At 40.0% G+C, this 21,991-nt stretch overlaps 1 protein-coding gene across 2 annotated transcripts in view; it reads left to right on the plus strand.

Moving 5' to 3' along the window:
- Positions 1 to 21,991, plus strand: part of EPCAM (epithelial cell adhesion molecule) — a 51,236-nt gene that overhangs the window by 25,656 nt on the left and 3,589 nt on the right. The window contains exons 1-7 of one of the 2 annotated variants that reach the window (XM_020888890.2): positions 13,479 to 13,820; positions 16,250 to 16,357; positions 16,635 to 16,875; positions 17,738 to 17,803; positions 18,867 to 18,930; positions 20,086 to 20,187; positions 21,033 to 21,233. In XM_020888890.2, coding sequence (XP_020744549.2) covers positions 13,745 to 13,820; positions 16,250 to 16,357; positions 16,635 to 16,875; positions 17,738 to 17,803; positions 18,867 to 18,930; positions 20,086 to 20,187; positions 21,033 to 21,233 — 858 coding nt within the window. In that variant the 5' untranslated portion in view covers positions 13,479 to 13,744. Of the gene's footprint in view, positions 1 to 13,478; positions 13,821 to 16,249; positions 16,358 to 16,634; positions 16,876 to 17,737; positions 17,804 to 18,866; positions 18,931 to 20,085; positions 20,188 to 21,032; positions 21,234 to 21,991 lie in introns of those variants that run through there. The other variant, XM_020888891.2, reaches the window with a different exon arrangement.

The following is a 21,991-nucleotide window of genomic DNA, read 5'->3' on the forward strand; positions in this document are numbered from 1 at the left end:
CAGGGTCTTTTCTAATGAGTGAGTTATTCACATCAGGTGGCCAAAGTATTGGAGTTTCAGCTTCAGTCCTTCCAATGAATATTCAGGACTGATTTCCTTTAGAACGGATTGGTTGGATCTCCTTGCTGTCCAAGGGACTCTCAAGAGTCTTAGTTCAAAAGCATCAATTCTTTGGTGCTCAGCTTTCTTTATAGCCCAACTCTCACATCCATACATGACTACTGGAAAAATCATAGCCTTGACTAGACGGACCTTTGTTGGCAAAGTAATGTCTCTGCTTTTTAGTATGTTGTCTAGGTTGGTCACAACTTTTCTTCCAAGTAGCAAGCGTTTATTAATATCATGGATGCAGTCACCATCTGCAGTGATTTTGGAGCCCAAGAAAATAAAGTCTCTCACCGTTTCTCCTGTTTCCCCATCTATTTGCCATGAGGTGATGGGGCCAGATGGAACTGGTCCTTGATGAGGAACTAAAGGCCCTCGACTTTGTTTTACAGCCAAACTGTTATTATTTTGTCTTGCTTGCCTGTTTTCCTTTGTTTCTTCATTTTTCTCAGATCCTCTATGACCCACATCCCAGAATTTTAGAAATAAAAGCAAAAGTAAACAAATGGGACCTAATGAAACTTAAAAGCTTTTGCACAACAAAGGAAACTATAAGCAAGGTGAAAAGACAGCCCTCAGATTGGGAGAAAATAATAGCAAATGAAGCAACAGACAAAGGATTAATCTCAAAAATATACAAGCAACTCCTCCAGCTCAACTCCAGAAAAATAAATGACCCAATCAAAAAATGGGCCAAAGAACTAAACAGACATTTCTCCAAAGAAGACATACACAGGGCTAACAAACACATGAACAGATGCTCAACATCACTCATTATCAGAGAAATGCAAATCAAAACCACAATGAGGTACCATTATACGCCAGTCAGGATGGCTGCTATCCAAAAGTCTACAAGCAATAAATGCTGGAGAGGGTGTGGAGAAAAGGGAACCCTCTTACACTGTTGATGGGAATGCAAATTAGTACAGCCACTATGGAAAACAGTGTGGAGATTTCTTAAAAAGCTGGAAATAGAACTGCCATATGACCCAGCAATCCCACTTCTGGGCATACTCTCCAATTATATTTGCTCCTTGGAATTTGGGGAAAGACCCTAGTCTAAAGCTTTTCTACAAATGAGAAGTAGGGACATAGAGGAGGGTGTCTTTCCCTAGGAAGACCCCTCAGGATCCTGCTGTTTCATAACTGGAAGTCTGTACCTTTTGATCGCCTTTGTCTAATTCCCCCTCTTCCCACCCAGTGCTGATAAAATTTATTTTTAAAACCACTGAGATTTCAATAGAAAATATTCAAAGGACACCTACATACAATATAAAGAAAAGTAAGTGCAATGGTTAATAAATTAACATCATTAGTTATCAAAGAAATACAAATTTAAAAAAAAGAAATACATATTAAAAGTGGTTAGATACTATTTTTTTTTGGTCTAGCACATTGACAAAGATTTAAAATATGGTAACAGTAAGTGAAAATAAGGATCCAATGAATCACACACTCATGCCTAACAGAGAGAAGCTTAAATAGAGTAATTTTCTGGAAAGCAATTTATAAATAAGTATAAAGGAGCTAAAAATCCTCTCATCATCTTACTCACTAATTCCATTTCAAAAACTCATCCAGTGAAGAAAACATATTGTCTTTTCCATCTCATGTAACACTGGAAAATAGAAACAACCTAAATGTTGGAAAGATTAAGGAAATTATTGCTTAATTATAGCATATTCATACAATGAAATTTATGCAGTAAATTGTAAATCATGTAAATTTAAATCATGTTTTTCAGGGATAACTAACTGCATGGAAAATATGATATAATGTTAAATATTCAGTGTATAAAACTATATACCATGTGATTCAAATTTCTTTTTGGCTCTACCTCACTGCATGTTGGATCTTACTTTCCCAACCAGGGATCAAACCCACATTCCCTACAGTGGAAGGTAGATTCTTAACCACTGGACCACCAGGGAAGTCCCAGTGATCCAATATTTTAAAATCAAATGTTCTGTAGCATTCTAAACATGAATACAAACAAATATTCTAGAAAAATAAATAAGTTATATGTGGATTTATGGGTGATTGTGGTTTTCTTCTTTTTATGTGATTTGTTTCTTTATACTTTTCTATATTTCTCCAAGCTTGTGTTAATTTTACAGTTATAAATCAGTTTTAGATTTTTTAAAGACATCTGATTATCAATTTATTGAAAATGTTGCTTTTCAGTCTCGATTCCTGGCTGAATACAATGGAAATGATCTGCTTAACAATCTCAGAAGAACTGTGCACGTCAACGAGTGGCTTGTGGATCCTCATCTGAAAAGACCCAAAGTCTTAGAATCTTCCCCACAAAGAGGCTGCAGTGAATGTGTTCAAATAATGATCATTCTCTTTGCTATTAAGGAGATGATCAGTATCCAGGCTGAACTTTGGCGTCCTGAAAGAAAAGCACTTAACTTCCCCTGAGAGATTTTTCTGGGAATTATTTTACAAACTCCCAGAACTCAGTCTCATGATCCGTTTAAAGTTTAATATTGTATCCTAGTATTATTGCCTGGTGTTAATACGCAGATCTTCATTTTTTAATTTCATTTGTGTCAAATCTCTCCCAACGGGTCTGGAGGTTCTTGAGAACAGGCTTTATGTCCTTTAGTTCCTGGATGCCATTAATTACTCCCTGGATGCCAGTAATGCTTAGGACAATGTTGTATAACTTAAATAATTTAAGAACTTAGTATATGTGTATTAAGTAAACAAGTTACAACAAATTAATCAGTGATTTGATAGGTACTGAAAAACCATGCTACCTCAAACACCTCCCTCAAAGACATGCTTTTGCGGCTAAGACTCCTACCATCACTTGCCTCTTCTGGATACAAACATCCCCAGAAGGCCTGAATTAAAATGCAAACATCTAGGGATTTCCCGGTGGCCCAATGGTTAAGCCTCCATACTTCTTCAGGGGGCACAGGTTTGATTCCTGGTTAAGGAACTAAGATCCCACTTGCCATGCAGCACGGCAAAAAAAGTTGAAGAGTGATTTTTTAAAAAATTGTTTTTAATGTAATGTAAATTTCTAACCTGGGAGCTGTCACTCACTAGCCCATCGTTGTTAATAGTTTCGTAGCAGGGAGCTGAGTTTAAGACTGTGTCCAGGGAAACAAGCACAGAACCTAGCCTCCTACTTTGGGGTACAGATTACATGGAAGACCCCAACTGTGGCTGTGACAAATGAGGGGTGGAGCATAGAGCAGGAGTCCGCTGGGCTGGGCACCTATGGGGTGGGGCTAGGAATGCCTAATTGAGCCAGAGGGCTTATCTTGAAATAAGCTATAGCCTAGAGCCTTCGAAAACTAACCCAGCACTGCTAGGTATGAACCAAGTATTAGAGTGAATTCTCATCTGACCAGGGGGCAAATTACTCTCCCAAGTTTACACTCAGAGCATTGTCTGAGTGGTGACTAACTGTTAGGTTAGTGTTCTTTGCCACCTGTTCTACTTTCAGAAATGAGTGCTGATTTCATTGCAATTGCAATGAAGACCGAAGCAGGGGAGGAGAGGGGAAACAATTTGGGAGGGAATCAGAGGGCTTTATTACCTCAAGCCTCAAAAATCATGGAGAGATGGGCTGATGTGGTAAGGCCCTTGACCCACAACCAATATAGCTTTTGAATTCTGGGTCGTGTGTACATAACATACCTATGCTTAGGTGCCTCTGCATATGTAATTCCAGACTGAGTGGCCAACAGACAGGGTCCTCTCTCTTCTACCAACCCCCAGCAGGAAGAAGACAGGGAGGGTTCCTTATGGTTGTAAGGGCTTGGCTGCTTTATTACTCTCATTCTCATGGGCGTTTTTACAGGAAGTAAGCAAAGTACAAAATATTGTGTAGTCTCTGTGTTAGAAAGTATGACATCTCACTTTAAAGAATGAAGGTCCGCTGTAAAGATAAGCATCTAACTACAAGCTCCTTTAGGAATTAGTCCGAAGTTATTAACTGCCAGAACTCATCTAATTTCTCTAAGTTTTGACAACTAAGACAATAAGCTTTAGGGCTGATAGCACTGAAGCTATACTGGAGCTCCATGGGGAAAGAGTACAGGTTTTGGTGTCACATATTCCTAGGGCCAAACCCTGGCACCACCATTCACTTATGGGATTGTGGGTGTTAACTCAACTTTGCTTAAACAGTTCTCTGATCGTAAAATGGAAATAAATGATCCAGTCTCTGTGAAGATTACACAAGATAATGTGAAGAATGCACCTTGTGAGTTCTTACCAAATGTTCATTTTCTCTTCTCTTCCTTTCTAAATGGTCAGCTGAATTAACAAACCACTAAGGAAGATTTCTGATCAGTAGCCAAATAAGGCTCTGAAAACCTTTGAGGGTAAGAAGAATCAAAAAGAAAAAAAAAAAAGCTGAAAAAGAGAAAGCAGCCTGTTTCATTAACATTTACAATGATGTAGAATTGCATAGAGGCTAGTCCAACCCTGACCCTATTAATTCTACACGCTAGAGTTTCTGTGTCAGTATCTGTCTTGCTGCTGAACCTGGAAGCTCATCGGCTGAGAACCTTAAGAATTCTGACTTATTGAAACTGAGTATCCACAGAACCAGAATGGAGACCCACGGTTTGACTATTGATTAAAACAGAATCATTTTATCTCCTCTACCCTCCAATTGATTCTGAAATATCATAATTTTGGATCCTCTTAAGGCTTACTCATAGGACAACTTTCACCTTCTTTGTTCCTATTTTAAGCCCCCAAATGAATTAACCTCTGCTTTCAGATGGAGTGTTTCTATTGGGGTGAACTAGCTGGGATGACATACAAACTGAGCTACTTGTGAAATAGAGCTACTTATCTATACTTGTGAAATTCCACTGGTTAGCAATCTCCATCCCACGCACCTGCAACTTTCTCCTACAAAGTCTTCTCTTCCTAAGAATAGAAGCAAAGTGTGATGTCCTTCACGTCCAGATGGCTTACTAAACCTTCATGAGTCTGAGATATTCTTTGAACTTGCAGCATTTAGACCCACAAGCTGTTTTTTTCTGGGCTGTCTTTTTGACCAAAGAGGAGATAGAAATTGGTCCCTAACAGTGCTCCAATTGTGTTAAGTGACTCAACTCAACACACATTAGCTCCTAGCTATATTCTGGCAGGTTCTGTTAGTTGCTAACCATGGGGGAAAATGCTAACTGTAGATTTGCTCTGTATAGGACTTTGTATCATCATCATCATCATCACCACCACCACTCCTATTACAACCTGCTGCTAGATCACCTAATAAATCCTGTGTGGAAATGGAAATGTGGTCATTACTTTATCACAAAATTTCCCTGCAAACTCCTGGAAGTTCCTCTTCTTCTTTTTTTTTTTACAAACAGGGAACCAACGAAGATGCATCATGTCCTCCCTCCCTCCTCCTCTATCCACATTTGTTATTTGCTTCTTTCACTTCCTTCCACCAATTCACGACAATCATTCTCCCCTTTTCCTCACTCAGTCCTCAGTGACGACTGATCCTTAGCACTAGGATACAAGACATCCCAGACTTCCTGGAACATTATCAAACCGAGTACATTCTGAGTCAGTATTCAATGTATTGATGTGTATTGTGTATAGTTCATCTAGACTATGACACTTGATAATTCATTCATCCTGAGTAGGAGTACCAATGAAATTAAGTTTGTGACATTTAGTTCATTCTTATCACACATCTTGATTTTCTAGGGACATCTCAAGAGTCCCTATTGGGACATAAAGATAATTCCAGAAAGGACAGAAAATCTAAGCGTGAATTTTTCTTTTCCTTTGTCATTTCCTTATCATGCCTTGCAAGCTGCCAGTGCATTCGTTCGCAACCAGCCACATGAGAACCCAAGGCCACAGTCCTGTTGGACCTTGTCCAGTTACCAGGATAAAGAAGTTCCTCGTAATTCTGTATGTATACTTGGTTGCTTCAGAGATGCCATTAAACATGAATACTGTTTGAAAAAAAAGCTCTCAGGTTGCATCAGGGCTGTTGCCAACACGGTAAATGAGCCGTCATAAAGACCTCACCCCTCTCTGATACCGATAAGGCTAAGGTTAAGGTCCATCTGTGTTTGCTACACTCTTATTTCCTTCTGTCTAGGCCAGAATACAATTTCTGGAAGCATCTAATTCCTCTCTCAGTTGTCTTTAAGAAGAACACTATTCTTTTTACACTGTTGAATTAACTCATGTTCAGTCATGTCCGATTCTTTGCAACCCCATGGACTGTGGCCTAACAGGCTTCTCCGTCCATGGGATTTTCCAGGCAAGAATACTGGAGTGGGTTACCATTTCCTTCTCTAGGAGATCTTCTCGACCCAGGGATTGAACCTGGGTCTCCCGCACTGTAGGCAGACGCTTTACCATCTGAGCCACCAGGGAAGTCATACACAAAATAGATGCCCAATATTTATTAATGGTCATGACTCAATCATTCAGGTGGCTTTTTGCTAAGATGGCCACCCCATAGCCCCTACATTACCATACCTCTCAGAGAGACCAAGGCCACCCCACCCCACAAGACTGCCACCACCACTACCCTCTGCGGGTGTGGGCAGTCATCCTGAAGCTCCTGGACCTTCCACTAACTATTGAAAATCCACAAGCTCAGGCTGATTTCCCATCTCCCTCCAAGCGCTTGTCAGGCTAATCCTGTCATGCTTTATATCTCATTTGCCTCAGTCACTGCCAGAAAAACAATCTCTCTAGGTGACCCAGCACAGGACACTTGGGGCTTCCCTGGTAGTTCAGCGGCTAAGATTCCTCATTCAATGCAAGGGGCCCCAGTTCGATCCCTAGTTGGGGGGCTAGACCCCACATGCTGTTCTGGGCTTAGTTGCTCAGTCATGTCCGACTCTTTGTGACCCCAGGGACTGAAGCTAACTAGGCTCCTCTGTTCGTAGTGATTCTACAGGCAAGAATACTGGTGTGGGTTGCCATGCCCTTCTCCAAGTGGTCCTCCCAACCAAGGGATCGAACCCAGGTCTCCTGGCAGATTCTTTACCAGCTGAGCCACCAGGGAAACCCAGATACCATATACTACAACTAAATATACCGAGCGCTACAACTAAGACCCGGGGAAGCCAGATAAATAAATAAATATTTTTTTTAAAAAACAAACCCAAAACACTGGACACTCATCCCAGAATTCCTGAGTTCATGACCTAATCTGATCCAACCACTCTCTGCTGTCCCCAAACTCTTCCACTGTGCCCTCTGCAACTCCAGGCCATCACCATCAAACATGCGGCTGGCCACATCTCCTTTGAACGTTCCCTCAGTCTAACGGCACTAAGTGAACCTGACGGTCCCTGATTATCCCATCTCCCAAGCAGCCCACTCAGGTAGAAGGCACTCACATCCTGAGCACCTGAGGGCCTGGCAGGATAGTCTATGTGCCGCTTGCCATTTCCAACCATGTTCCTTTTCTCCTTCTAAACATTCAGCTCCTTGGAAGCCCCTCCCATCACCTCCTTCCAGCTCCCTTACTCAAGAACTCACACTGTCACAGTTCTTCAACCTTGCTCAGCAGCTGCTTCTTCTCTCCTGTCTTCACTTCCAAACCCTGCTTAGGTCTCTTGGCCCAGCATTTTCATCCCACTTTTGCAAATATCTTCCCTAACAATCTTGTCCTTCTCTTCTGTCATATTGACCTAAAATAAACCATTCTGGTTGAACCCAACTTCCTACCATCTCACAGCCTGCACCCAAACAGCTGGTTGTTGTTGGAGTAAATCACACAATGCCGTTGATGGATTTCAGTTCGAGCTGGTGATCCTGAACCGCAAATGAACACTGCATATTGCCCAGCAAATACTATCAAGTTTTCTGCCCATTCTAAAATGACTTCCTCCATTTTTCTTTTTTTTTCCTCCTCAAAAAGATTTAAGGAGAAATAGAATGTTTATATAGCCTCAAAGTATCTCCCCTAGAATATTTATTAAAACTCTGATGGGTTTAACATATATCCACAATTTCATTCATTTATTTTTAAAATTTTACTTATTTTTTGGCTGTGTTCAGTCTTCGTTGCTTTGTACTTTCCTCTAGCCGCCAAGAGCGGGGGCTACTCTCTAGTGGTTCGAGGGCTTCTTACTGCAGTGGCTTAACTTGTAGAGCACAGACTCTAGAGCCCTCGGGTTTCAGTAGTTGTGGCTCATGGGCTCTAAAGACGGGCTCAGTCATTGTGCATGGGCTTAGTTGCTTTGAGGCATATGGGATCTTCTCTGGCCAGGGATCAAATCATGTCTCCTGCATTGGCAGGCAGATTGTAAACCACTGGACCACAAGGGAAATCCCAGTTTCTTTTTATATTTCATTATTCAAGAGGTGATACTTAACTTCCCTCCCCTTGAGTGTTGGCTGAATATAGTGACAGACTCAAATGAAGATTATGAAAATGGAAATAAAACAACTTCACAGTGGGAAAACCTGGCAACACCACCATATACAAGTGATACAACGAATTCAAGTAATAAAGTATCCAAGTGATAAATCATATTGATATCATATACCCTCTGACATGATTCAATGAAAAGGGTGTAACACTTCTGTGACATTTTACCTCCCCAAATGCATAACTCTCTCCACTCACAAGAAAACATCCGACAAACCCCAACTGAGGGACATTCCACCAAAACTATACTGTACAAAATACTTTTCAAAAGTGTCAAGGTCATGAGTGAAAGGGGAAGACTTAGAAATTATCATAGATTGGTGGACACTAAGGAGATATGATGCTTAAATGCAATACAGAATCTTGGATTGAATCCTGGAACAGTGAAAGATCACTAGTGGGAAAACTGGGAAATTCCCGGTAAAGTCAACAGCTTAGTCAATATGTTGTATCAGCATTAAGTTCGTATGGTTATGTCAGATGCTAACACTAGAGGATAGTGGGTAAAGGACATATGAGAACTTTATACCATATTTTCAACTCTTCTGTAAAATCTAAAGTTTCAGAATAAAATTTAAAATAACTCTTGGGGGAGCTTCCTGGTGTCCCAGTGGCTGAGACTCCACACTCCCAATGCAGAGGGCTTGAGTTGGATCCCTGGTCAGAGAACTAGATCCCACATGCTGATTCTTCCCACAAGGAAGATCAAAGATCTGCTGTGCTGCAACTAAGGCCTGACCCAGCTAAATAAATAAATATTTAAAAAATAATTCATATTTCCTCACCTTCACACTCTTCTTGCAGATGGTGACCTCACTTCATACATCTTTGATAACATAAAAGTGTCAGAACTGTTTCATTCTCCACTACCTCGTTAGCATCTGCTTCTGTCCTTCTGTTGGGCCTCCCTGGTGGCGCAGATGGTAAAGCATCTGCCGGAAATGCGGGAGACTCAAGTTCAATCCCTGGATCGGGAAGATCCCCTGGAGAATGAAATGGTAACCCACTCCAGTATTCTTGCCTGGAAAATCCCATGGACGGAGGAAGCTGGTAGGCTACAGTCCATGGGGTCGCAAAGAGTTGGTCACGACTGAGCGACTGCACTTTCTACTCTCTATTCTTCTGTTATGGTAGGAAGCCTGTCCCTGCTGGTCTCAAGGGCTCACCCTCCACTCTGGGTGCCATCCTCCCTCTTCTCTCCCTTTCTCAACATTGTCCCTCCTCCAGTTAATTTCCCATCTCTGCTTCATCAATCTTCCCTTCTTCTGGATCATTTCCATCACCACATAAACATGTTGTATTATCCTTCACATTTATAAGATCTTTCCTTGAACCCTCATTTCTCTCATTTTACTACCCTATTTCTCACATTGTGTTGACTATATAACTTCCAGAGCCCAGTACAAAATGAAAATATGGATACCTTATTAAAATATTAAGAATTTCAAGACTGTTATGGTAGGGCACTATACCAAGTGTAGGGCCCTTCTAAGTAAGCATGGGGTCCTATGTGACTGTGCAGGTTGCATGTCCATGAAACTGGCCTTGAGTGCTAGACTAGGCAAACTAATTTATCCTAGAAAAAGTCAGAGTTGGGATTTCATTTGGAGGGAGCAGGGATTGCATTTTATTTTATTGTATTTTATATTTTTTGGCTGTGCCATGCAGCCTGTGGAATCTTAGTTCTCCGACCAGGGATTGAACCCATGCTCTCTGCAGTGGAAGCATGGAGTTATAAACACTGGACAGCCAGTGAATTCCTGGCCGAAGTCACCTACCACTTAATAAACATCTACATATTAATGTACTCAATAGCAGGCATGTATACTCAGTCACGTCCAACTCTTTGTGATCCCCTAGACTGTAGCCAGCCAGGCTCCTCTGTCCACAGGATTTCCCAGACAAGAATACTGGAGTGGGGTGTTATTTCCTTCTCCAGGGTATCTTTCCGACCCAAGGATCAAACCTTCATCTCCTGCAGTGGCAGGCAGATTCTTTACCACTGCTCCACCTGGGTAGCCCACTAAATAGTGTACTAAGTACTTATCATGTAGTGTTTTATATTTTATAAAATGATTTCAAGGGTAGAAAGACATGGAAAGGGCTTTATGACTAGGGGTCAAGTGTTCTGCTTTGGCGACAAAGTCAATTTTTTAAATGACAAATATAATGACACTTGATCAAAATTATACACAAAAAATTATATGTATTAAGGTGGACTCTGAATTATACAGACTATTTTTATAAACCTAAACCAAACTAAGTAATATCCTCTATCCTGCAGAGTACATTCTATGAAACCAGGTTCTTTAGTATATGTGAGAAGTAATGTATCAAGAATACAGTTGTATGAATTGCTGTGTTCAGTTACATGACTACCAGACTGTTAATGAGTATTATCTAGGAGGGATTTGCTGATGAGTGGTCAGAAAAAGCTTTCATTCTTCATTCTTTTTTTTTTTTTTTTCATTCTTCATTCTATGTCATGTATTTTTGCTTTCTACTAATGTATTGCTCATGAAATAACTAAAATTTTTAGAATTAATAGCCCTTTATAGCAAATATCTACACATTACACTTTCCTCTAGCTCAGCAGTCCCTAACCTCTTTGGCACCAGACACTGGTTTCATGAAAGAAAATTTTTCCACTGACAGGGGTGGGGGTGTAGTTTCTCGATGATTCAAGTGTGTTACATTTATTGTGCACTTTATTTCTATTATTATTACATCAGCTGCACCTTAGATCACCAGGCATGAGATCCTGGAGGTTGGAGACCCCTGCACTAGCCATCTACAAGGAAAATTCATCCCATTTTAGGTTTCATTAAATTTTACACACACACACTCTAAAATCTGTGAAGAAACTGTACTATAGAATATTAAGTATAAAATGAGTAATTTTCTTAATTTTCTTTCCCTTGTTTTTAAAGAACAGGATACTAACTTTTCTCCAAAACTATATTTAACGTTATCTTTTTTATTTTAAGGGAAAGTCACAACCCAAATCCCTATCATAGAAATATTTTGCACTACCCATTATATCTTCCTTAACCAGTTTCTTTTTCTATCCGTTCTTTGTCTTTGACGTTGGTTTTTTAATTGGATTCTTAACTGATGGGCTGTGAGTTTTGTCAGAAAAGTTTAGATACAAATTTTAATAGTCATATTCTTCTTAGTCAAATATTAGGTATCAAACTGACTACTGTGAAAATTAAAAAGCAACACCTGTAAAACTTAAGAACAATTTAAAGAGTATGCTTGTGTATGAAACTATTTTCTTAAATACAGCACTGAAGCTACGAAAGATTGAAAAAGTACAAAATGAGAGCAATTTTGAGCAGTGACAAATTGAGAATGTGTTAAAGAGCCATAAAAAGAAACAATATCTTGGATGTATACTCAAATACTACAAGTCAGATTACTGTGGTATTTTGTCATTTATTTAATAGTCATGTTTACTCAATTCACATTAATGAAATGAACATTTAATAAAGAGCTGTCAAGTTATTAAAAGATTTGATTTTTCTGGATTAGATAGATAACAGATTCAGACTTGGCAATGGATTATTTTGCAAACAAAGCCACAATAACCAGTTATTCTTGGGAAACGTGTGTGTATAGTTTGGGGGCTGGCAGTGTGTAACTTCCTGAAACATCCCAAATGCAGAAGATAACAAAAATCTGGTTGACAGTTGTTCCTGATTTGATACTAACAGTCTTCATTTGAAGAAATTTTTGAAAGATCACAAAGTTCCAGAACTCAGGTCTAGTTCAGATTTTCAGATTTAAAACGCTGATAGGATTTCCTTAAGATGTCAATAATCAAATAATTAAATAACTTAATATCCCAGTAAAATTCACATTATATTGGTATTACTTCAACAATGTAATTATTTACATTGGGAGAGTTAGGAGAGTTATTGTTTAGTCCCTAAGCCTTGTCCAACTCTTGTGACCCTAAGGACTATAGCCCACCAGGCTCACAACACACTTAAATTATTGCTCAATAAAAGCATAATCCATGATTTTATATATATTTGTAAAAATTAATCAAAACTTTAAAAATTAATCAAAATTAGTTGAATCTTTAAATTGCCTTTTCACTTTTCCTCTTTTGAACTCTTCGATAATTTAAGCTGGAAAAAAGACTTAAAAATAGGTCATAATGATATTGCAGCTAACAAAAATAACATTAAATACACTTAATACTTTAATAGTTATTAAAAGTTTCACGTCACAACAATTATTTTGAGTGTAACAACAGCCTGTTGTGATTTTAATTCATTTGCGCTGAAATAATTGTTCTTTGTTTCTACTTCTTTATATTCTCGCAATACTTATCAGCATTGTTCTCTAATATTAATCAACCCAGATAATTTCAGTTTCCAGCATTCCCCTCTATGGGAACACCTTCTCTTAAACCTTCAAATGCTAAAAAAGGCTTATAAGAAATGGAAAAGACATTGAGAATAATGATAAGGAACACGCGTTTGTCATCCTGAGAGCTAGGGAGATTTGCTTTTCTTTTTTTCGTTTCACAGGCCTACAATTAAACCGCCAGGTAAAGTCAGAGGTCTATTTTTACGGAGGTTGGGCAAGTTGGCCCGCTTCTCTTTGTATTCCATTTCACCGTCCACCTTCCTCCTCCCTGCCCCCTGACTCTTTCCTCCAGACTCCATTTCTTCGAGGTTTCAGAGTGGTGCTCTCACTGGTGATAAAGAAGGGTCAGTATTTTCCAACTTCCTCCAGGGTCCCACCCGTCCCACCTCACCGGCCGCGGCGGGAAGAGGCACCTGGAGGCGGCGGGGACAGGGCGGACCAGGCGCGTCTCGGGAAGAGGGTGGTATCCCACGGCCGCGTCCCGGGTGGGGGAGGGGATCCTGTTCCCCTCCCCCGCCCCCCGGCGGGTACGACGCGGAGAACCGGCCTGCGGAGGTGAGCGGCCGCCGGCAGGGACCGGGGCGGGACCGGGGCGGGGCCGGGGGCGGGGCCGCCAGGTCGAGCAGGTCTGCTCCGCTCTACCGCGCGCCCAAATCGCGCAGTCCGTCGGCCAGCTAGCACCGTCATCGAATCCTCGAACACCTCGCTGTAGTCCTCTCGAAGCTAAGCCGCGCGTTCCACGCCTCACGCCGTCCGGCCGGTCAGTGGCTAGCGACGACCTACTCTGTCCGCTCGTCCTAGCGCCAGCCCTCGACCGGCCTGGCGCCCTCGCGCTCTAGCGCCCTAGTCCTCGGCGCGCACAGCATGGCGCTCCGCCAGGCCCTCGCTTTCGGGCTCCTGGTCGCCGCGGCGACGGCGGCGGTGGCCGCAGCCCAGCAAGGTGAGGAGCGGAGTCGTGGGGTGAGGAGGACCGGGGGGCGGGGCGGGGCGGTGGTGGTGGCGGTCCTCGGTGCCCTACATGTAGACTGCGGGGAGGGAGCCGCGCTTTCCCGCCTGGAGATGGACGGCGCGGGGCTGCCCAGGCCCCCTGAGGCTGGGAGGTGGCGGGAAGGCGCTCACTCGCTCGGCGGGAGGGAGCGGCCTCGCTTGGCGCTCTGCTCGCCTCTCTGGGAAAATGGCTCAGGTAGGGGCGGAGGGACCGGTAGGGAACTGAGTAGCCGCTTTAGCCTCCGCCTCGGCGCGCCCACCTCCGGCCCCTGCGCCCTGGAGGTTTTGTCGAGGCGGAAACTTGCCCGGGCCGGGAGGGGACTCTGCGACGACGACCTTCGGCCCCGCCCCTCCCTGGGCACCTGCGGCGGGCCCCGGATGTGTCTCTGGCGGGGACCGGTGACTGCGGCGAGGCCTCTGGGGCCGCTGTGCACCTGTGCTGGGGCGCGGGGGAAGAGGGGGACGGGGCGTCTTCCTGGGCCTTGACTGCCCGGTGTATGGATATTTTCTCTTTAAGGATTATATAAGTAATGCCAAGTTTATTGTAGGAAACCCAGTTATATCGATAACCGTAAAGAGTTTTTAAAAAACAACAATAATTGCCACCATCTTAAAAGAAGCCTGTAATTAATAATCAGATATATTTTTCTTTCAGACTTTGCTCTAAACATTACCCTAAACCTAAACACGTTGTTTTAGGTCTTGATCCCCGCCATCCTCGCCCCCCACATTGTATTCAGTTTTCCGTTTCCTTTAGTCTTGAAAAACACGATTTAAATGATATAAAACAATCTGCAGCCTGGAAGGTCGCATCATTATTCTATTCTTGGACGTGTAATTTGATTCCAGGTTTTCTTACTCTGGAATAAACATCTGGGCCGCCATCTCTTGATTTATTTCTAAGGTGGTGGCTAGCAGTGAGGTGTCGTTTAACCAGCTTTCTGAAAGGCTTTTATTTTTATAGTCTCACCAACAGGGTTTGGCCTAATTCATTACAGTTTCAAAATAATGCAGTTTAATCAACTCATGTTATTTCAACTTCAGTCTGAGGCTAAATATTTAATTTTAAATTGCTTTAAAGTGGGAATTCCCTGGCGGTCCAGCGATTTAAGACTCAGTGCTTCCACTGCAGAAGGCACTGGGTAGGACCTCTGGTTGGGGAACTAAGATTCCACATGGCCTGCGGCAGGACCAAAACAAATTGCTTTAAAGTGATAATAGCTGCTGTCGGAGTATGTTCAGAAAGTGTGTACCTGATTGTCATTTTTAAATTTCACGATGTTTAGGCATAACTTTGTTCTCTAAGCAGGTATATAGCATAGTGCAGTGTAAGATTTTTAACTCCTTGAGGACAGTCACTAGACTTTTTCTTTTTGTGACCCCAATACTGAGTTTAGTGATGGACAAATTATATAGGTGGTTCATGTTGATTATAATTTAAACAGGGAAAAATTAAGGCCAACTTGAGATATGAAGTTTCAATATATCAGTTCTTCAGCCTGTTAAAGTTAGTGTTTATAATGCTTTCACTCTTATCTAGACTAATTAAAGAAATTAAATGGACTTGTCAATTTGAAGTTAAAATGAACTTTTGAGATAGTCAAAGATATAACTATTAAACTGACATCAATAACCAGGATGGACTGCTTAATAGCACTTTCAAAATCAGGTACTAGGATTTAATTTAGTTAGGAAAGAGGTACCTCCCAATTCAATTGAAAGTATGATTTTTCCAAGACACAAAATTATCCAAGGATTGAGTATGTTTCCATTAAGTCTCAAACGAAGTATCTCTTATTAATTAAAGGGTGGGAAGAAGGAAGAAATGTGAGTTATTCACAGATCCTAGAATTGGCATTTTTAACTTAATTTTTATTTTATATTGGGATCTAGTTGATTTATAACATATTAGTTTCAGGTATATAGCAAAGTGGTTCAGTTATACCGGAACATATGTTCATTTTTTTCAGATTATTTTCCCATATAGGTTATTAAAAAATTCTGAGTAGAGTTCCTGTGCTATACAGTAGGTCCTTACTGATTATTTTATATATAGTAGTGTGTTGTTGATTTTGAAGCAGAGAGTCATGACCGGCAGGTGAGTGTTCAGCAGGACAGGAGGGAAGAAGCTGAGTCTGGGAGTATCATGAAGGCAAAGCTGAATCTGGTGTTTGGAGAGTTTATTCTTGGTTTAAAAAAGCAACGTAGGAAAGCATGCAAATTAGACTGCCTATTTAGCATTGTGTCAGCCACTTCAATTGTAGCTGAAAAGTTGAACATTCAGGACCACTCTTTAAGGCTGTGTGTCCTGTAACTTGGGGATTCAGCATCAGAGTTGATAGTTACATCCTCATTTTTAAAGTGGATTTTTCCCCCCACCAGGATGTGTGTGTGAAAGCTACAAACTGACCACAAACTGCTCTGTGAATGCGTACGGTCAGTGCCAGTGTATTTCAGCCGGTACACAACATTCCATCATTTGCACAAAATGTGAGTAGAATATCCTCATTGCCTTTAAGTTTTATTTGATTTATACTTCTTTAATTGATAAATCTTGAGTTGGAAGTGTTTAATTGGCTCAAATCTGAATCATGCTATTTTGTCAACATTATATCATCTTTGAAGTTTCTTATGATTTAGAAAGTGAACGTGAAAACTTATAAAATCTGTAATAATCTTTAGCCCTGGGAATTTGGAGTAAATTAAATTTTTTCCTTAAACACAAAACTGCAGTTATTTTTCAGTTTGCATGACACTTTCCTTTCAGTGGCTGCTAAATGCTTGGTGATGAAGGCAGAAATGAGTCACTCAAAGACCGGGAGAAGACAGAAACCAGAGGGCGCCATCCAGAATAATGACGGGCTCTATGATCCTGAGTGTGACGACAAGGGGCTCTTTAAAGCCAAGCAGTGCAACGGCACCTCCACATGCTGGTGTGTGAACACTGCTGGGGTCCGAAGAACTGATAAGGACAGTGAAATCTCCTGCTCCGAGCCAGTGAGGACCTAGTGAGTTGGGCTGCCTCTATATTACTTGTTTTCATGCTTTTTGAATTCATTTAATTAAATGTACTTTTGAATATGTAACATGATTTTGTGATTTAGAATTCAAAAGATAGAAAAGAGTGGACAGTGACAATCCCATCTCAATCCTATTCCGTCTCAACCCCCTAGTTGCTCAGTTTACTTCTGTAGAATTGATGTCACATGCCATAACCTTCCAGAGATCTTCTGTGAATTTACTAGCAATGTATTATATCTTATTTTTAAATGTTTTTCCTTTTGCTTGTATATTTTTACTGAACACTGTTCAGTATTTTAAAGTTGGATTGCTGTTCACTGTACATAAACAACTTACGCTACTCACATATTTGCTTATTTATTGTATTTTAAAGTGAGATACGGTTGTTTTAGGGGTTATGTAATGAAGAGGAATGGAAACACACTCCAGCTAGTTTAAGCCAAAAAGATTTTATTGGAAGAGACTGAGACTAAAAAGTGATCACAGCCATGGCAGGCACTCTCTCCACTTCTGTCTTCTGGAGGCCTGTGGCCACTTTTCTTTTTCTCTCAGTGCCTTTTTGTCTTTTCACTTGAAGGTGGCCCAGCAGGACCAGCTAAGCCTTGGCTTTATGTGATCTTGACTGTGGTGGCCAGAAGGTCCATGTTAGAATGGCTGAGTTCTTTATAAACAATATCCGAGGGCCAAGGAAGAAATGGAAGGCATATCTATAGTATAGATCCTTTTTCTGTTAATTTCCTTGTAATTCCCTGTGCGAATATTTTTATTAGTTTATTAAGAAAATAATAAAAGGTAATAATAAAAGGTAGAGTTGTTATGTTTAATCAATACTGTCTCTTTACTTTATAGCTGGATCATCATTGAACTAAAACACAAAACAAGGGAAAAACCTTATGATCTTCAAAGTTTGCAGTCGTAAGTGCTGTTAAATGCATTATTTAAAAAAATAAATAAATAAATAATAAAAAAGTAAATGCATTATATTTGTACAGTTGGCACTCAAATCTTCCATCTTACACCATTAGATAAATTAAAGTCTCATCGCTTTTTCACATTTCTGAAAAATAAGATAAATAATATTTTTTAACTTTAAAAGATAGAGGTACAAGAATTGTACAGATTCGTATACAGTAACCTTTGCTCAGATTCACCAGTGAAGATTTTGCCGTATTTTATATGAGTATGCATGTGTGTGTGTACTTTCTGTATCTATCTGAGCATGTATCAATATTATTTCTGCAGAACCATTTGAGAGCAAGTTCTAGATAACATGCATCCTGATTCCTAAATACTATAGTGTATCTTTTCCTAGAAAAAAAAGGTATTCTCTTACATAATCACTGTGCAGTTATCAAATTCAACATTAAACCACATTGTTCCAGTTTTCCCAATATTTTTTGTGGCAAATTTTTCCCCTCTGACCTAGAACCCAGACTGTGATCATGCATTTAGTTGTTATGACTGTTCAGTCTCTTTAAATATGGAACACTGCCTTGGCCTTTCTTTGTCTTTCCAATAAAATTGAAAAAGTTAATTAATGTTTAAATTATAAACCATGACATTGATATTTTTGAAGAGTATGGGCAAATTATTTTATAGACTGTCCTTCAGTTTTGGATTGGTCTCATGTTTCCTCATAATTAAATACAAGTAATGCATTTTTGACAAAAAAACTACTTACAATGACCTTGTGTCCCTCTCAGTACTTCACACTGGGAGGCACACGAGGTCAGCTTGTGCCTTCACTAGTGATGTTAACTGTGGTCAGGCTGGTGTCCACCAGGTTTCTCCACTGTGGACTTACCATTTCTCTGTTTTTAATTAATATAATCTGGGGGCAGGTACTTGGATACTGTGTAAATGTCCTGTTTCTAGTAAAACTAGAACTCAACAGTTGTGCATCAGTATTAATTATTATTTTTGGAATATGAATTATTTTCATGATAGTTGCAAAATGGCATAATTTTTTTATTTACAGTGCACTCAAGGAGGTAATCATAAGTCGTTATCAACTGGATCCAAAATATATCACAAATATTCTGGTAAGATTTTTTGGTTTTTTTTTTTTTTGCAGCAGATGGGCTTTAACAGAGAGTTGGTTGGACAGTTTGATTTGGGTGTGATTTTTGATAGTGGTTGAACTGTATTTGAATAACACTTTAAGCCCTGGGCTCTTAATCTAAAGAATCCCCTGTTGCTGCTTTCCCTCCATACTCTTGAAAAACCTCAGTTTACCCTAACAGAAAAGGTAGTGTCTCTTAGTTTCCTAGGCACATGCCAGCCTTGGAAAATCTCTCTCTCTCTGGTTGCTTTTGATAATATTTACTTTTGTTGTTATTCAGTTGCTCAGTTGTGTCTGACTCTCTGCGACCCCTTAGACTGCAGCAGGCCAGGCTTTCCTGTCCTTCATTATCGACTGGAGTCTGCTCACACTCATGTCTGTTGAGTCAGTGATGCCATCCAACCATCTCATCCTCTGTCACCCCCTTCTCCTGCCCTCAATCTTTCCCAGCATCAGGGTCTTTTCCAGTGAGTCAGTTCTTCACATCAGGTGGCCAAAGTATTAGAGCTTCAGCTTTAGCATCCGTCCTTCCAATGAATATTCAGGGTTGATTTCCTTTAGGAGTGACTGGTTGCTTTAGGATTGACTACTTACTTTAGGATGCTACTTGGTCCTGTTGTCTTCGGTTTCAGGAGCTAATCTTTAACCAGTTAGCCCTTCCTTAACTCTTTCAACTCTGCTTGAAAAATGCTTGAATAGTGTGATGGAATTCTTGCAAGGCAAAAAATTGACATCATTTTTTTTAAAAGACTTTGGTAGGGATATGCTTTTTTCCTTCCTAAAAGCAGAACATGGTAAATGCTTTTGGATTGCATTTCTTTAGCATCTTAGTAAATGAGGTACTTTAATATCTTTTTCAGGAAAAGAAAATTCTCTTTTGAAAAAAAAATTATAATTATCTTTATTTGCATTGCTATTTTATTCTATCCCTTGGATTGATTTAAAACCTTCCAAAGATTTTGATGTTATTGTTAGTGATAAACCAAATTATCCACTAATGACAAGAAACACCAGCACATGCAGGTTACAGACAATCAAACACTGAATATTCTGATTGTTGAACAATGATATTTTCATGTTTTCATACAGTTTTTGTTATAGTAATATTAATTTGTATTTTTTACTTCCCCTCCAGTATGAGAACGATATTATCACTATTGATCTGGTACAAAATTCTTCTCAGAAAACTCAGAATGATGTGGATATTGCTGATGTGGCTTATTATTTTGAAAAAGATGTGAGTATAATCTTTCTTATTTTATTCCTGTTTTAGAAATGTCTTCTATTTCTCTACTTTTAGATCAACCATTATGAATAAATATTCTCCAAGTGGTTCTCATGTGGCAATTAACTTTGTCCTCCTTTTCATTCACATGCATCTTTCTTATACACTTTTTTACTTGTTCATATATTTATGCCTCTTTATCAAATAGTTATACCTAGAATATCTTCTCTTTTATGATTCTTGTTACCTCCTTGGCAGTTATTTAGCTTGTGAGTCTAGTCTTCCCTACTATAATTTCCATGAATAAGAGACTCTGTAAAAATTGCTGTTTAACTGGTGGGACTAAAATGTGTGTTTAAGCTTTAATATACTAAAGTGAGCTATTTTCTGATGAAATTTGGGATTCACTTCAAAATAACCAGGCTAGGGAATTACCTGGCCATCCAGTGGTTAGGACTCTGTGCTTTCACTGCCAAGGGCCCAAGTTCAATCTATGGTCATGGAACTAAGATCTCACAAACTGTGAGTGTAGCCAAAAAAACCCAAAAAAGTACCCAGGCCAAGGGGAGGCTAGGGGGTTGGAGAAAAGGAAGAATAGATAAGATTGGCCGTGTATTTATATAATTGAACCTGAGTAATAGGGACATGGACCTCATTATACTATAATTTTTACTTTTATGTACGTTTGAAAATTTCCTGTCATAAAGTTTTTTTTTTTAATTTCAATGGATGAGACTGTTATCACCAAAACCATAAAGATTCTTGGCAGCAGTTCTTTTGGTACATAATTGGTGCATAATTCATGGCCATGATAGGTTTTTCTTAACTATGTTAAATTGCTTTTTTCCTCAATATAGGTTAAAGATGAATCCTTGTTCCATTCCAAAAGGATGGACCTGAAAGTAAATGGCGAACTACTGGATCTGGATCCCAGTCGAACTTCAATTTATTATGTTGATGAAAAACCACCTGAATTTTCAATGCAGGGTCTACAAGCTGGTATTATTGCTGTCATCGTGGTTGTGGTAGTAGCAATTATTGCTGGAATCATTGTCTTGGTGAGTTTGGAACAAATAAAATATCATTTAAGGATCTTTTCTTTCAAGAAATGGTGATAATATGAAAGAGCCCCTACCATGTTCCAAAATAAGTTAATGAGACAAAATCTTCATTTGTTGTACTCCTTTATGCTGAATGAATCTATTGCATTTCTGGCCCCTTTTTGTAAAGTAGTCAACCTTATGGAGCAAGAAAGGATGCTGATCCGAGAAAAGCTTGTAGCTGAGCACTTCACGGGTCGGTTATGTTGCCATTGAGTAGCCACTGTCCTTTTGTTGTCCTCACTGCACACAAGAGTACAATTCAACACTCTTGCCAGGATAAGTGCAAAGTAATTTGAATTTCCAAACCACTCGGTGAGATGAAACTACATTTCATTGAACACATTGTGAACACATGTTAACATTGAAACACAATGTTAGCATAAAAAAGAGTTAAAAGGATAAACATGAAACCACAGTTTAAATAAAAGTAGTAAATTGAACTTAGCAGTGCTTCAGAAGACCATATCACCTGAAGAAGCAGGGTTTGTTGTAGATACATAAGGATGCTTCAGCATCAGGAAATCGTACCAACATGACAGAATAAAGACAGATTTGAGGGTATACGACAGCTTACACTTTTTTGCTATCCATCTGGAGGAGAACAAAAGATGGATTTCTATTTCACCCCACCAGAGCTGGCCACATTGCTCAGCTGTGTGTGAATAGCACCTTCTGAAGCAGAGCAGCACAAAAGGAGTGGACCAGTTGACCCA

Source organism: Odocoileus virginianus, chromosome 2, assembly GCF_023699985.2.
Source record: "Odocoileus virginianus isolate 20LAN1187 ecotype Illinois chromosome 2, Ovbor_1.2, whole genome shotgun sequence".
Taxonomy (NCBI): domain Eukaryota; kingdom Metazoa; phylum Chordata; class Mammalia; order Artiodactyla; family Cervidae; genus Odocoileus; species Odocoileus virginianus.